This window comes from Pinus tabuliformis, chromosome J (genome assembly GCF_031772625.1).
Source record: "Pinus tabuliformis cultivar Carrire ecotype Pingquan chromosome J, CPIR1, whole genome shotgun sequence".
Classification (NCBI taxonomy): domain Eukaryota; kingdom Viridiplantae; phylum Streptophyta; class Pinopsida; order Pinales; family Pinaceae; genus Pinus; species Pinus tabuliformis.
In genome coordinates, this window is record NC_142295.1 from 806,591,143 (window position 1) to 806,607,888 (window position 16,746).

The 16,746-nt window shown below is 37.1% G+C and overlaps 1 protein-coding gene across 2 annotated transcripts in view; it reads left to right on the forward strand.

Moving 5' to 3' along the window:
• Positions 1 to 2,259: 2,259 nt before the first annotated feature.
• Positions 2,260 to 16,746, forward strand: part of LOC149229160 (putative serine/threonine-protein kinase PBL7) — a 37,547-nt gene continuing 23,060 nt past the window's right edge. The window contains exon 1 of one of the 2 annotated variants that reach the window (XM_089378510.1): positions 2,260 to 2,891. In XM_089378510.1, the coding sequence (XP_089234636.1) occupies positions 2,771 to 2,891 (121 nt within the window). In that variant the 5' untranslated portion in view covers positions 2,260 to 2,770. The remainder of the gene's footprint in view (positions 2,892 to 16,746) is intronic. The other variant, XM_089378509.1, reaches the window with a different exon arrangement.

A 16,746-nucleotide genomic window follows, 5' to 3' on the forward strand; every position in this document is an offset into this window, starting at 1 on the left:
GGCATTTTCAAACGTTTTTCACTTTTGCTTTAACAATGCTTGCTTTTGGACGTCCAATTTCAACAATTAACGTAAGGCGAGTTAAGAAGGTGAGTAAAGAAGGAAAAAACATATTTTTTGTGTCTACTGGATCCTTGCATTATTAAATATGGTTAACTTGAATTGTTTTTCTTTTAATTAATACAATATATTGAATTGTTTTTCTTTTAATTAATACAATATATTCAATGTTTTGATAATTTATAGTAAAATTACAAGTAGATAAGAAACAAATTTGAATAATTTTCATTCCTTAAAATATTAAAAATATAAATTATTTTTGAAATCTAATTTTTTTATCTTGGACCTATGTGTATACTAAAATTTGGTGTGTATCACTCCTTTTCATAACCATTTTGTTTTTGTCATTTTCCTCATAGAGAGGAGGTGTTCTTGGAGTTTTCAAAAAGATTTTTCTACGATGATCTTAGATAGGTTTTAATGAATTTTTGTAATGGGTAAAAGGCATATGAGATTAAGAGCAATTAATGCTATAAAGTAATTAACTTGAATTGTTTGTCTTTTAATTAAAACAATATATTGAATTGTTTTTCTTTTAATTAATACAATATATTCAATGTTTTGATAATTTATAGTAAAATTACAAGTAAATAAGAAACAAATTTGAATAATTTTCATTCCTTAAAATATTAAAAATATAAATTATTTTTGAAATCTAAATTTTTTTATCTTGGACCTATGTGTATACTAAAATTTGGTGTGTATCACTCCTTTTCATAACCATTTTGTTTTTGTCATTTTCCTCATAGAGAGGAGGTTTTCTTGGAGTTTTCAAAAAGATTTTTCTACGATGATCTTAGATAGGTTTTAATGAATTTTTGTAATGGGTAAAAGGCATATGAGATTAAGAGCAATTAATGCTATAAAGTAACTATAGATTTTTTAAAGTGCATTTTCACTGTTTTATGTTTTTATTTTTGCTTTTACTTTGTTATGCATTCAATTTCATAATATTATTCATAAATGTTTTTTAATTTCAGTATTTTTAGAATTTAAAATGTTTGTAAATAAAAACATCTTTCCACATTATAGTTCACAAAAATACTATAAATAGAAATATTTATTTTACTAAATAATTTTTTTTTTCAAAAACAATTATACTCTTAAATTTAAAAAGTTGTTAAAAACATTATTCTAACAATTCTAATATGTATTTTAATATAGAGAGTAAAAAAATTAACAAATCAAAAAAAATTACTACATAAAAGAAAATTAACTACAATTAAAATCATATATATGTATAATAATTTATTTTTAAGTGGTTAATATTTATTAAACATTAAATCAAATAAATTTGGTTTTCTTTGCTACTCTTTCATTTTTTTATTTTAATTTGGCTATATCTAAACTAAGTGGCAGGGAGCACCAACTATGCCGCCTTGTTATTCATATTTTCTATCACTCAACACTATTACATTGTTATTGCAATCAAGATTTTTATTTCATCAGTGTTCATCATTCAAGTTATTAATAATCTTTATCATCTCAACAACTTGAAGTAAGTGGGCAAATTTAAAATTAAAATGTGGATATTAATATTAGACACATTTAGCACATTTAAAATGATCCAAATAATTAGATGTTCAACAAATTTGTGTGACCATACATGACTAAAACTAGCTTAGATCCATCTAAATCCCGAATCTATCAAGCATTGAAAAAATCAAATTTCTTGAAATACAAACATTTTTTCAAATTTTACAATAAAAATTTGCACCTAAAAAAAATCCCCCAGACACGAAGATGAATCTAAACTCTAAACTATCACCCTTAAACCCTCCCTCACAAAAGCATCCTAACCTATTCAAACATTTAAAGCATCTTAATGTGAATAAATTCACCCATATTCTAAGGTAAGATAGGGTGGAAAAGGTCAAAAAGATGTGGGAGGAGAAAGGGCATTTGTTGAGTCCACCCAACATTAAACAAAAGCAAAAAAATCCATGACATGGCTGGACATGGTTTGGTGTGGGAATATTGTTTTGTTTTCTTGTCTTTTGGTCAACCTTTATCATGTGTTTCTGCATCCTGACGTCGTCGAGAATAGGATGTTTTTTTCCACTTTTAAATTTAATTTAATATTTTAATGGTATCAAACGGCGTTAGGTGGCGTCAAAGTTACCGCCGTTGAAAAACTTCCAGCATTGGGGTAACCTGTCCATTTAACTGGAGTGAAATCAGCAAACCTCTGGTTTCCTGCTTGCAGGACCGAGCAGTTAACCGGGCGGCGGTCCCCCCGTCCCCAACAAATGCAAATGAACGGAGTAAAAATAGGACTGACTCAGTAGTGTCTGCCAGGCGGTTTCTTGCAGGCCCCAAGAGCTGGAAAACGCCATCGCGACCCCGCAGAGCAGAGATACAGCTGTTGTGCCTGTGACTGCAAAGTGGTTTTTGATTTCCTGCCATGGTGGATCTTCACGGGCGAAGGTAAATGCGATTTTTGTTGAAGTTGTCACGACTGAAATCGTTGGAATTTTTTCAATCGGAGTCCTTTTCCCTACATGGACAGTTCCGGGTAGCTGTCCTGGCACTGGTCCAAGCGGCCCAGGTTCGAATTCGTTGAGACTGAGCTGTTGCGGCCAGATAGGTGACTTCCAGAGAGAGGTTTTGGAAATGGGTTAGACCGTGCAGAGGTCGAGGTCTTTAGGAATTTGCGTGGACGCTATTAGTGTCTCGCATTGCGCCAAGACAGAGAGAGGGGGAGACAGAGATGAGCTGCTTTTCATGTTATGGGACCTTTAAAGGGGAGAGGGTTTTGAAGAGGTTGGAGGGTAGCAAAGATGGTGCAAGTCCGGCTTCATCTGCGCAGCAAATCTCCCGGGTGCCTTCAGGTTAGTTCGTAAAATTTTATAGGATGTTAAATAAATAGTATGGTTCTAGAAAATCAACGTCTCAACAGTATTAGACTGGATTGTTCACTGCTATTTCAGCATCTGCAGTGTGTTTGTTGTGCTCGGATTTAAGTGATAAAACACTGAAAAACACACACACATAGAGCACTCTCTGTCCAATGCACTGCTGAAGAGGGGAAGCAATATTTTTCCAGGCTGAAATCACTGAATTTCCATATATATTGTTTTCTTTGTGTTATTGTGGATATCAAAGACTAGACCTTTAGATTATTTACGAACCCATTGGTAACCATTGCTGTTTTGGGTGATTAACGGTTGTGTATTATGTGCAAGCTATATCTCTTAGGTATTTTCAACAACCGGCCTATGTGTTGTACCTCGGCGTATTGGCTGCCTTGAATTCTGTCATTGTGGTTATTGTTGTGTGCTACGTGTTGGCTCCCGAGTCCCAATGCTGCAATTTGTTTTGAAATTTTATATTTATTTATTTGCCCTTTATTTTCGAAATTACAAGCCAAGCATGTGCCATGTATTTGAACTGTTTGTCATTTTTACCGCTCTATTTTTGCACTTTAAATGGTGCATTTTGCTTTCTGCCCCGACATTTATGCTAAGAAATCAGAAACACAAATCTGGCGGCTCAAACAAGATGTTTGGAGAAGAACATCCATGCCCAGATAGATTAACTGTCTCTGTATCTGTTGCTGTGTTTCAGTTAGCAGTATTATTATTGCAGGGCAGATGTGGCATCTTTCTTCTCCATTTTTCCTTCTTAGGGTTCATGTTTAATCAGTTATTTTTGCTTTTGGATATTTCCAACATCAAGACTACAAGTTGAGGGGTGACTCATTGCTTTTCATGATATGGTTAGTGTTGGAAAATGTAACTAGTTTCGGTTTTCATAATTGTTATTGGTTCTCATGTCATGATGTAATTATTATTATCAAAAGAAGAAAGAAAACTATAAAAAAAAAGTATAAAAGAAAAATTATTTATGAACATGGGTTTCATGCTTGAGTCTTTGGTCAAGCATCCATTGAATGCTTTTTAGGCTTCTGTTATGAGTCAAGGTCCTTGTCATTATGTAAAAGGCCCTTTCGGGCACTTGTATCGAAAAAAGAAAATTATTATTGTAATTTTTGTTGTGTCCAAAGACCTCTATGACCAAGTCGGCCAGGCAGTTAAAGTCGGCCCAAGAGTAAGCTTGAAGAGCCACTTGATGGATATAAAAAGTTGTGACTTCATCCCTCATAAGTACACACACATAGCTCGCATATCCTGAGATGCAGCTTATGGTCAAGGGAGATTAGCGAAGGTGTCGTTGAAGAGTGTTAAGGCAAGAAAAGATATCTTATGAAGACAAGAAAAGATATCTTATGAAGACTGTTATGATAAGCGAAGATGAAAGGTCTGTTTTGCATGAGTTATTACAGATCCAAGAAGGTTTGAAGAAGCCTGCTTGTGAAAAAAAGAATGATTCGTTACTCTTAAAATCTCTGGCTGGTCGTCTTGGTGGAGAGATCTTGTTTTAAGTTTTGGAAGTCTCATTTGAAGTTGATTATAGAAGAGAAGCTTTTTATGGGTTTTCCCTTTGGAGGGTTTTTGCCTTGGCATGGAGCCTATATCCTGTGTTCATGTGATCTTCATTATGTTTGGCATTTATTTGATGATAAGAACATAAACATAATTAAACTAAGAATAACCTAAAAATCACAAGTAAATGTCAAAGAAGGAAAATACTAAATTAAACATGCTGCTCTAATCCCATTTTCCAACAGTTAGTACGATAATTGATTCTTTTTGAGTGGTATATACATAATTTGTTGCTGCATTTTTCTTTTATGAGTTCGCATATTTATTTTATACCTAGTACGATAATTGATTCTTTTTGAGTGGTATATACATAATTTTGTTGCTGCATTTTTCTTTTATGAGTTCGCATATTTATTTTATACCTTTCTAATCTTGGAAGAAAGCAACACTAGTATTATAAGTTCAACACTAGTATTATAAGTTCATATCACTGTGATTTGGTCACCACGATGAAATTACTTTTATTTATTTATTTATTTTATTTTCCGTTTGGAACCACATTAGCTCAACAAGATGGGTTTTGGCCCATTGGTTGGGATGATTATTGTTGTGTGCTGCATGAGCCCTCTTAATGGCGTATTTTCTTTTTCACATTTATGTTCGTCTTGTTAATTTCTTCAGCTGTAGATTTTCAATATTAGGCTCATATGCTGTGTATTGATCCATGGCTTCTTATGCTTTGATTAACATGATCACATTTGTTATTTGCTACTGCCGCCTACTTGTGTGACTTTTTGTTGCTGAGACAATAAATAATGGAATCATATATTTCAGTAGAACAATGATATTTCTGAATTTCCATTTTTTATTTTGTTCATTTTTGTTGAGAATGATGTAATCTTCACATTTGGCTACTGCCAACTTGTATTGTGTCATTCACATGATCTATTATTGTATTACTGGGTTGTTGTTAAGGTCTACCTAATCAACTTTGAGATATAGGCTACACAACCATCTTGGAATTTGCACCCTACTTATGTGGGCCCATAACCCTGCTTGAGAGGATGCCCATCACTCAGACCTTATATGTTAATCTTTTGTTTTTTTTTTTATCATTGAGCTAAGGCTCTCTAACACAAGTGTTTTTAAGCCTACATGCACTAAATCTTTGGTGTTCATTTGTAGTTGGTATATTTTCTCATTTATGTAATTTTGTGCGTTTCATGTGTAGCGCACTCATGACTGGTTATCTTCTCTCTGTAGTGCACTTTTGGTTCATCCTCGATGCACTTCTTTAGTGCTGTTTGTCTCATTTTACTACAGGTTTTTTGGTTTGGTGTTTTGTTCCATTCAATCACCTATTTGTTTATGATCCCAACTTGGTATCTGAGTGTGTGAGAATCTTTCCTACATACTTTGCGGCTGCTGGGGTTTCTATTTTGCTGTTCATGTTGTTATGATTAAATAAGGGCGTCTGAAAGAGAATTGGATTAGGGTTGTTTTTCCTAATGTTTTGCTAGCTGGGGGCGGAGCTTGTTTTCAACACTAATAACAAAGATTGTGCCCATAGATTGGTGTGCCCAGAATTGCAGTTAATTCACTGATTGTTGAAGCTTTTTTTCGCCCATTTTTCGGAATTTTTTGCTAGTGGGATTTCCTAGGATCTGTAGGACAAGGGTTCACATATTTTTTCTTTCTTTAAATCTATAGGTGATCTAGGGGTTTTTGCCTAGAGGCACTACCTTAATGGTTGTGGATTTAGGGTATCTTGATCATCTCTTAAAAAACCAACACTATCTTCTTGTTCATTTAATATTTCTCAAGGGTTGTGCCTTTGGCTACGACTTGGGCTACCTTAAATATAGAAACAATATCTTGTAGATTTCTTAGAAGAGTTGGTATCATTCCTTTCCTTGGTCTATAGAAGGGATTCTTTGAAAACTTCATGGAGCCTTTTGTTTGCTGAACTTGATAACCTCATAATGGCTATTTGTCCTATTTATGGCTGCTTGGGAGCGGGAGCAGGAGTAGGGAGTGACATTTTCAAAACCTCCCGGGTCGGGAGTGGGAGCAGGGAGTGACATTTTCAAAGCCTCCCGGGTCGGGAGCGGGAGCAGGGAGTGACATTTTCAAAACCTCCTGGGTCTGGAGCGATTTTGGGAGCGAATTTTATATAATATATATTTTTATATATTTTGATTCATATATGTCAACAAAAACATCTAGAATGATGAATCACTGATAAAAAACATAAAAACATGGATTAAACCATATAACATCGTTCATCTAGTAGTTATAATCTTCATCATCCACAAGTCCACAAATCACAAGTTATCATTTATATAACATGTAAGGGCGTATATAACCAAAATAACATCGAGTGCAATCCATCTCTGAACCGAAAATACATCAACAAATAGGTTCTAGATGACCTCTGGCATCCAAAAAAATCATGCTACAACAAATACTTATATATCATCAAAATCATTGCCTATCTTGCGATCTTTGTCATTAATATCACCCTCTAAGCATTCACATAAGATAGAAAAAATGTAGCATTTCAAGTCAAGATTTTGTTTGAGTGATGGGTACATTTTTAGTAGGGTCATGATAGAGGAGTTCGACAACCAATGTCACTAACATCAAGTTACATAAAGGGCTTGGCGTTCTTGATTAAATACGAGTTCCATAACCTAGTACATGACAAAATCCAATGGAAACATTGCAATCCCCCCAATCCTGAAATCCAAAAAAACTGATAAGTCTGCTGGATTTTGAGTGACATCTAAAATTTTACTTTCTCCATATGAAATCCAATGAGGTTGGAACCACTCTTAAACATCCCGAGTCATTTCATGGTAATGTTACCACAAATTGCATATCAATGCTAGGGCCATAAGCTCAAAAATTAGGTTGCCCCACACAAAAACTATTGTTTCTTTAAAAAAATTGCATTTGGAACATCTTTGCATTTTTTTTGTGAAGAAAGCCAAAAGTGATTTTTTTTGTTGGAGTGCATTCTAGGGTCGCTCTCGATGCGCTCCAACCCGGAGCGCGCTTCAGGAGTGGATTCAAGCCATGTCAAGTGCTTCAAGTGGAACAAGCATGGCTAGTATGCATCTTAGTGTCTTGATAAGAAAGAGAAGGGAAAGCAACATCGACAATAGGAATTATTTATAGGAACTGTAGAAACTTCCAGTGTGGACAAGTTGACTGCCATGCTTAACACAACCTATTGCCATGATGCCATGCCTTTCCACCAAGTTTTTGATGTTGAGTTATATATTGACAATGGATCCTCAAGCAATATGACAACAAATATAACAACTTTCTTCATGCTTGAGGAATAGGATTTTGGCATGCAAGTGGATCTTGGTAATGATGGTGAGCATCTAGTGAGTAGGTTGGTTTCTATCTCATTCCACATGCCAACAAGAGAAGTTTTGAAGCTCAATGAGGCGTCGTATGTTCCTCGTATAACTTAAAATCTACTTTTAGTTTCTTGTCTAGTAGATTTGAGTTTGAACTGCAAGATTGAGTTTGATGATTTCAACAATGATCATTGGAAGTCACAGCCTTGATTTGTGTCCAATTTTGTCTATAGGAGTTAGAGGGGCTGGACATTAGAGATTTCTAGTAGATCACATGAAGTAGAGAGCTTTGTTGATTAGTAATGACAATTTGTGGCATAGAGCAGTTGGTGATCAAAGCTATGGATCTTTGCCTCTTTTGAAAGATATGATTGTTGGTTTCTTGATTTCAATGTGGAGAGTCGAGGAGTGTGCAAGAGATGTGCATTTGACAAGCATACCAAAATAGCTTTCCCAAGTAGTGAGGAAAGATCAAGAGGGATTCTTGATCTATTTTTTCAAGATGTCCATGGATGAAGCTTGAACCCTCCAATTAGAGGTCCTTGTGACCTTGAAGACCATGCATCTTCATCAACCTTCACATCTTGAATCTCCACTATCTTCATGTTTGCATTCATGTCCCACTAAACTAGGGGGTGCACAATGATGTACCGTTCATGACCATTACAGATGTACTATTTGGATTTGTAAAACAAGAACTAGGCACCTTGGTGATAGTCTCGTAAAGAGTAGAATGGTGTAGTAGTGAGCAAATTAGCACAATAGGTGTAGCGAAGTAGTGGAGTAGTTATGTAGGAGAGTAAAGAGGGTGCATGCATGCACTCAACGTGCATATGCCAAACTTAGGATATTTCCGATTTACCATCACAATTCCATATCTAGTTTCAAATTTAACAAGTTTAGTTCTAGAATGAGTTAGTATACTCTCAAGGTTTTACTTTTGTTAAATCTGAGCATGTATTTACTATTATTAGAGAATGACACAAGTCCCTGGATTGACTAGGGCACTTTCATTGAAACTGTCTATTTAAGCTGAGGGCATAGATCTTCAGGAAGCATTGGTAGGTTTGCTTGGTGCAATTTATTTCTTGTGCGAGGCACACTTCTTTTGGCACTCTTACCCATGCTTCTAGAGTGAATTGAATGTCAAAATTAGGGCTAGGGCTTGATACAATGAAGCCAATTGTTTCTTGCATGTTTCTAGATATATTGTGTCTTCCCTTTTCTTTTTTGTGTATAAAGGAGATGCAAGGCACACCATTGTGTTAGCAAGTTTTTGGTTTTGAGTTATTTCAATGCATTTTCTTCTTTTCATATTTAGTAGAAGCTAGCAGTGATTGAGAGTTTAGATCTTTACAATTATTGCTTAAATCTCTAGCATGAGGTGTTTGTAGGTTATCATACTTAAATCTATTGTTTTCATAAAAGCTTTCAAGTTTTCAGCTGCCTAGAATTTAGGTTATTCTATGTAAGTGTAAAATTTTCTAACTGTTGTCCAAAAATTAACATAGATAAGTTACTACAATTAGTGGAATAAGGCAACCTTCATCACGGATTTTGGCTCATGTTACCCATCATTTTGGGGGTGATATCCCTAGGAGATTTTTTTTTTCTCCAAGATGGTCCTCATCCAACAGCCAACAACCCCTTGCAGCCACTAGCTAGATCATTGTGCTATTTCTCCGCTACCTAAGTCAACAATGTGGTCCCTTGCCCATCTGCCATGATCGCATGTTTGAAGGTTGGCCTCCCGAACATAAAGGTATGACTTGTGATTTGGTAATTGAGTATTGTAGTTTGCTTCTCATGGACACTTTTGGGCATGGATTAATGGGGGGATTTGGCAAAAAGAATGGGCTAGCTTTGTTCTCTTGTCCCTTAGACTCCTTTGGGATATTAACCTTGGATTCTAGCCTCATGGGATCTCTTTTCCTGACCATTTGGCTTTATGGATGGTATTTCACGAGAAACTCTGATTTTGGTTGCGTGGTCTCGCTCCCTTATCCGCATATATTGCCCCCTTTCCACTCATTATTACCCCATTCTCCATTTCTCCCGCCTGAGTCCACATTCCTCCACTGGGTCCACATAGGGTTAGCTCAACCCTTCCTCTTGCCCACACCTTGGGTCAGGCCTGAAATGATGCCTAAAAGGTTGATGCAGCTAAAAAGAAAGATAAAAGCAAATTTGGCCACATTCAATAGGAAAATGTACCACAAAATGCAAAAGATGGTCAAGACAAACACATTTAGCATGTGGGCAAAAGCGAATACATGAGCTCTACCCCATCATCATGGCCATCACCCTGGTTTGTACTGGTTCTATGAGCCCCCTCCATCATATAGGAACCCATGATCAATCCCTAGTGGGCAATGAACCGCCCTACCTTAAAAGGGGGTATTCACTGCTATATCTTATACATCATGCTCTTATCCCTTGAGCACCGAGCAATTAACCAACGAAAATCATAAAAAGGCAAAAGGCATATAAAGAAGGGTGGAAAAATCAAGGCCAAGGCACCTCATGTACCACGATTGTTCCCTCCTCTACATTATAAACCCAAGCGTGGGCTTCCCATTTATTAGCTACCCTCGTACAATAGTATGTGGCCCATGGCTGCACCTTCTCATCCCCTACTTCATTCACCTGTCTATCAAATGCCACCACCTTTTGAAGGATGTACACCTTTTGAAGGATGTACTTTGAACATATTATCCCCTTTAGAAGTAGAAACTACCTAATAGGATTCTTGGTCAACCCCATTTGGAGGTTAGGAGACATTGACACATCCCAAAGCCCATTGTGGAAGCACAGGCCATTATGAAGTCCCCACCTGAGGTCCATGGTTGTTAAACTCATTTACTCAATTTCTCTAATGACTTATTGTATTGGAACGCTAGGGGACGCAGTGGATTTTATGCAGGATTGCAGATGTTCTCCTTCTTGGGTTTGGTCTCCCTATACAGGGTGCTAATCTTCTAGAGGGCTACATTGGCACATATAGGGTTGTGTGTTGAGAGCCATGGGCCTCCACAACAGTAAAAAATACTCCATGGATCCTCGAGGGTGTTCAGAGATTGCTCGAGATATTGATTTGGGGTAGCATCAGATGTGCTCTAAGCCTCAAATTTTGCAGGGAGGCTTGGGCACAGGTATTCCAAAGAACCCAAAAAGCGTTTTGGGAAATTCCACCGATAAGTGATTTTATTAAAATAATTAATATTTTTAATGGGGTTCCTAAGTCTAAACTTAGCAAAATTAAAATATTAATGGGTATTAATCTAATCAGGTGTGAAACTTCTAGAAAAAGCCACAGATCAAGCCAAAACAATCTGAGCCTTTGATTATGTTTTAATCTAGGCCGTTGGTTGTCCAACAGGAAGATATAAAAAGGGGCTTGAGGGTCATTTGGAAAACACACAAAGAGATAGAGAAAATCGATTTTCTGAAGTGAGAAGTTCTCAGGAGGAAAAATCGATTGAGGAGATCTCTTGCAGTTGAGGGGTAGGGATAGCAGCTTCCGGGGAGAGAGATTCTTAGCTAGAGATACATCGACAAAGAGAGGTAGTGAGTGATCTAGAAGCCTTGACATAGAGGTTGACGCAGGGCCAGAAGGGCCATGCAGAACCAATGCAGAGGGAGGGAGGAGTCCGAAATCTGCAGAGGAATTCGATTTTCAGTAACCGGGAGCCGTGGTGTGCGACCGAGAGGCAGAAATCGAATTTCTTGGGCAACAGATTGACTAGCCAGAGAAGTGACGCAACACCCAAAGAGCTTGACTCTGGGTTGACGCAGACACTGTGCAGAGGAAGTGCAGAGACAACCAGAAAAGCCAGGGGGCAGTCAGTTTGGGGCTCGATCAGCCAGGATTTCTCAGTGATTGTGTGAGGTAAAACTCACAAAGCTTCTGCCAGTATCTCTCTGTAACTGAATAACCTTGTGAGGTATTTAGTGATGTATTTAGATTTTGCTACTGCTTAATAATAATAAACCCTTAGAGCTGCTGCACTGGTTTTCTCGCATTGGGATTTTCCGTGGACATTTGTCCCAAAATAACTATGTCCTATGTGTTTCTATTTTCCTTGCTCAGTTTCTATGTTTTAGAATCATATTTAATTGGTGTAGGTTGCTTCAGTAATTTACTTCAAAGTTTCATGAAGAAATCTGAAATAAGCTTGTAATGTAATTTACAATCTAGGTGAAGTAGATTCAACTTGTTGCAGTAGGATCCTTGAGACTATTAGATCTAGGAATTTTCACACTAGATTCACCTATTAGACGAGGGAGATGCACCTCGTTCAACTTTGATTAGCCAACCCCATAGATGTACGATACACTTGGCAACTGACCCATGACTTGTAAGACGATGTGGCATCACCTACATCATGATTAGAGCCCTTGCAGATGATCTACATGCATCTTCGACTCATTTAGAGACCCATGAGGTTATTATTGTGCCCCCACACCCAATGGAAGCACCACATATTTGTTGTTTGAAGAACATGGGGCCAACACCTTGTCCATCACTTTTGAGGGCCCTATTCTTCATTATGGCACTTATGGACCTCATTAGGCCTCTTGGAGGGCCTTACGACATGTATTATTCATCATCTAACCTCTTAAGAGGCTTATTCTTTCATTTGTGAGCTCGTTTGGTGGGCTTGTCACCAAAAGTTAGATTATTAGCACATTATTTTATTTTGGGACTTATGTAGGCCAAGGAGACTAATTCACACTCCTCATTAGTGTATAAATACAAGTGAGATGTGTTCATTTGCTCATCATCACTTTGGATTGGATCTCTTCTCTCTCTTGAGAATTTCACACTTTTTCTTGGAGGATGAATTGGAGCTTTATGGATGAATTTTGATGTTTAGATTTGGTTTATCTTATCTTGGAGCTTCTCTATTGTCAAATTGTGGATGGTTGGATATGTTCTATTACATGTAAGTACACGCTTTTAATGCTATTTTTGTTTTACTTTGTCATATACATAAGATTGGGATTTTCGCTATTGTTAGGGCTAATTGTTGTATGCATTTACTGTTTAAATTGTGGAATTTTGTCTCTATATAGCATCTCTCAATGTATGGGCCATGTAATTTGAATGAAATTTCCTAGGGATAATTTTAACAACAAATTCATCTTGATAAGCCATCTCCTTTTGCAAGTCGAAGTATAAAAGCTGTAAGGTTGCTTCCCTTTGCCTTATAAGGCTAGCGAGGTAGTCTTAAGGCCTCCTTGACTAAGAAATGAAGTCCTCATTCATATTTATCATAGACTCCATTCTCCTAAGACTAAGGCACTAATATACCAAGAGGTGGTCACTCAAAATCAATTCTTTTTCACCTTTCCCTAGGTCTAGCCAAGTTGGGTCACCTAGGGCATCATTTTCCCGACAAAATAGCCCTGCAAAAAGCTCGATCTTCTAGCATCCCCTGCGCTAGTGTCTCCTCAAGGCCTCCTCCAATTTTGAAGCCATTCTGATGGTGGAGTTGTGAGAAAAGCCAAGCCCTAGCTTCGAGATCAAACTGTGCCCTAGTATCCCCAAGGCTAGTGCCTCATAGGATCAAATCAATACCTTTAAGTGAAAATATTTTCTTTGATCCTTTACCCCTCCTTGTTTGGGTTAAGAATATTATTGGTTTCTAAACTCTTACCTCCCAACCTAGGTTGGTTGCACTTAGTCCTGTTTGGTACCATTCTTTTGAAAAAAAAAAGATCTTCAAGAACCATCCGAGATACCAATTTCAGTAAGGATTTTAGGGACTGGGAAACTCTCTCACAAGTCGTATTCCCTAAACTTAACCCTCAAATCCTCCCATCCTTCTCCTAGAAGACATTGTACTTTGCTTAGAAAGCAAACAATCTCTATTTTTCAACCTCTTCTGGAAGGGATTATTTGGGTCATTCTATATCCACTTGTTGATTTATCCTTCATTTGTGACTCCATATATGCCGAGTCTCCTCCCATCGGTGAAAGTCCGTAAATAGTAGGGAACCTTAGTTGAGGTGACATTGGGCTAAGTCTCCATTTGTTGCCCTTGGTCTAGCATTTGCCTCTTGAGGTCCTCTACTACTTTGAGCGGTAGCATTTGGCGCTGTTGTCGGGGAGGAAGCAGGTCTACCTCCCTAGTGAATCAATGAGGGGTTGATTCATTGATGACATCTATAAAGTACTCCTTTGGCGACTCTACTCATTGTCCAAACCAAGGTTACTTGGGAGCGGGAGCGGGAGCGACATTTCTAGAAGCTCCCGGTTCGGGAGTGAATCTGGGAGTATATATATATATATATATATATATATATATATATTGATGCATATATGTCAACAAAAGCATGTAGAATGATGAATTAGATATAAAAAACATAGATTGAACCATATAACATCAATCATCTAGAAGTTATAATCTTCATCAATCACGTCCACAAGTTAGTAACATACAACATATTGAGTCTCATGATTCATCAATCTTAAAGTTTCAAGCTTTCAAAATTCAATATATAACATTTATCATCATTGATCACCAAAGTTGTACTTGTAAGGTAAGTGTAACCATTACAACAAATAATATCTAACATGAAATGAAATGTTATAAAATGAAATGAAATGCAACAACTGTCAACTTTCACGAAGCATCATATTCATAATTCATTACCAATGAGTTATAATTGCCAACTTCAAATTTAAATTGTCATATATTGTTTACAAAAAATATCATAATAAATATGAAAGAGTCAACAATTATAAAAACTACTAGAAAAGACAAGTAAGTCTATTATCTATTGCTAATGCTTGGGCATCTTGCCGCCACGAGAAATGTCTAATTTTTGAGTCTCGTTGGAAAATCAGGGTTTTTGTCATTAATACCCTCTTAAGCATTAACATAAAATAGAAAAAACATAGAATGGCAAGTCAAGTTTTTTGTTTGAGTGATGGGTACATTTTTAGTAGGGTCATGATAGAGGAGTTCGACAACCAATGTCACTAACATCAAGGTACATAGAGGAATTGGTGCTCTTGATTAAATACGAGTTCCATACCTAATACATGACAAAATCCAATGGAAACATTGCAATCCCCCTAATCTCGAAATCCTAAAAAACTGATAAGTCTGTTGGATTTTGAATGAGATCTAAAATTCTACTTTCTCCATATGAAATACAATGTGGTTGGAACCACTCTCAAACATCTAGAGTCATTTCATGGTAATGTTAAAAATTTAAGTAAAAGGATGAAAATGACGATTAAAGAGAATGTCACTTTTATTAGAGAATTTAACATTACCATGAATCATATATCAATACTAGGGCCATAGGTTTGATTATTAGGTTGCCCCACTCGAAAATTATTTGTTTCTTTGAAAAAAAACTGCATTTGGAATGTTAATGCAAAAAAAAATCGCAAAAAAGTCTAGGGAGAAAAATTTTCGCTCCCGGGGTCTCTCTCGAAGGAAGCGCGCTTCTGAAGTGGGTTTGAGGGGTGGAGCCACTCCCTCGCAACCTTGTTCCAAACCCCTAGTTTACTCTAAGGCAACAACATTCCTCCGTTAACTAGGGTTGTTGCAAAAAAGGGAGAGCGAACTCCATCACTTGTTGGTACTGCTCTTTTCCTTGAATTTGAGAAGGTCAGTGATCCCTCCCTAAAGATGCCATCTAGTTTTGACACTGACCCAAAACAAGATCAACCTAAAACGACCAAGAGTGAAACACACTTGGTTAGTGTCTTTGTCCCTTTGAAATTGAGTGATGAGCCCAAGACCGTACCTGAAAATATAAATGATAGTTACCCAAATTCAAAGGGGATGCTGCTTGGACTGCCCATGGTTTTATTGAAGAATTCTATTGGCAAATGTCCCCCAAAATGATCTTTGATGAAGATAGTGTTGTCATTATGACACAGCTTTGGCGCTATGACATAGGGGTTGTCCTTGATGGCAACTCACTCTGATGACAGATCACAGTTCAGGCTCTCAGAATGAAGGAAAAGAGATATATGCAAGTTCCCCTTGACCAAGCCGCGTATACATGTGGGTTCGCAGTCTAGAAGGCGCATATGCGTATACACGCACTTTCACGCAATGAAAAGCGAGTACATATTGGAAAACTTGGTTTTGGTCCGTGGTATTTGGTTCGTGGTATTTTGACCCGTGGTATTGATCCAAGGTATTTTGACCGAAGTGTTGACCCCAGGTATTTGGTCCAAGGTATTGCTTCTAAGTGGTTTTGGACCATGGTATTGAGTAAGGCCTAAGACTATAAAAGGAGGACGAGATCATTAGGCAAAGGCACTCAAGTATTTGAATATCTAATGAAGAGCAAGATCTAGAACACTGGTGATTGGGTTATGGTGCATAGCTGGATCTGAATCAAGGAGGAACCTGAGCGCTAGAAGAAGGATAAGTTCTATTGATGGGTCAAGATCTTAAGGCTTGAAGAGAAGTATCTTTGTGTGATTTTGATCTTTTATATTTGGCGCTTGTCTTGATTTGTAAATCTGATGATTTGGGTATAACTAAATAGTTGAAAAGAGTAAAACATCTTTTACAGATCTGTACGCAAGTTCAGCATAGAAAATGTGCGTATACACGCTAGTTCGACAAGTCAAAACAACATATACGCAGGTTTGCCTTCATATAGTAGCGTATGCACGCAGGTTCTACATATCGAAGTAGCGTACGTCTCATAAAATATGTTTTAGCTACTTCTGTTTACTTATTGCAGTGTTCTGGGTTCTGGTACTGTTAATGTATACTGGTTACAGCTTTCAGAGAAGTGATTGTTTGATTCAGATTTGGTTAGTGCAAGGGAGATTGATTGATGCAGATATATTTGATGTTTGAATGATGTTATTGATGGATCCAGTCTGAAAATTTATGAAACGTGGTCTCTGGAAGAAAAGAGAAGGTTGTAGCCTTTTGTAGGTCAAC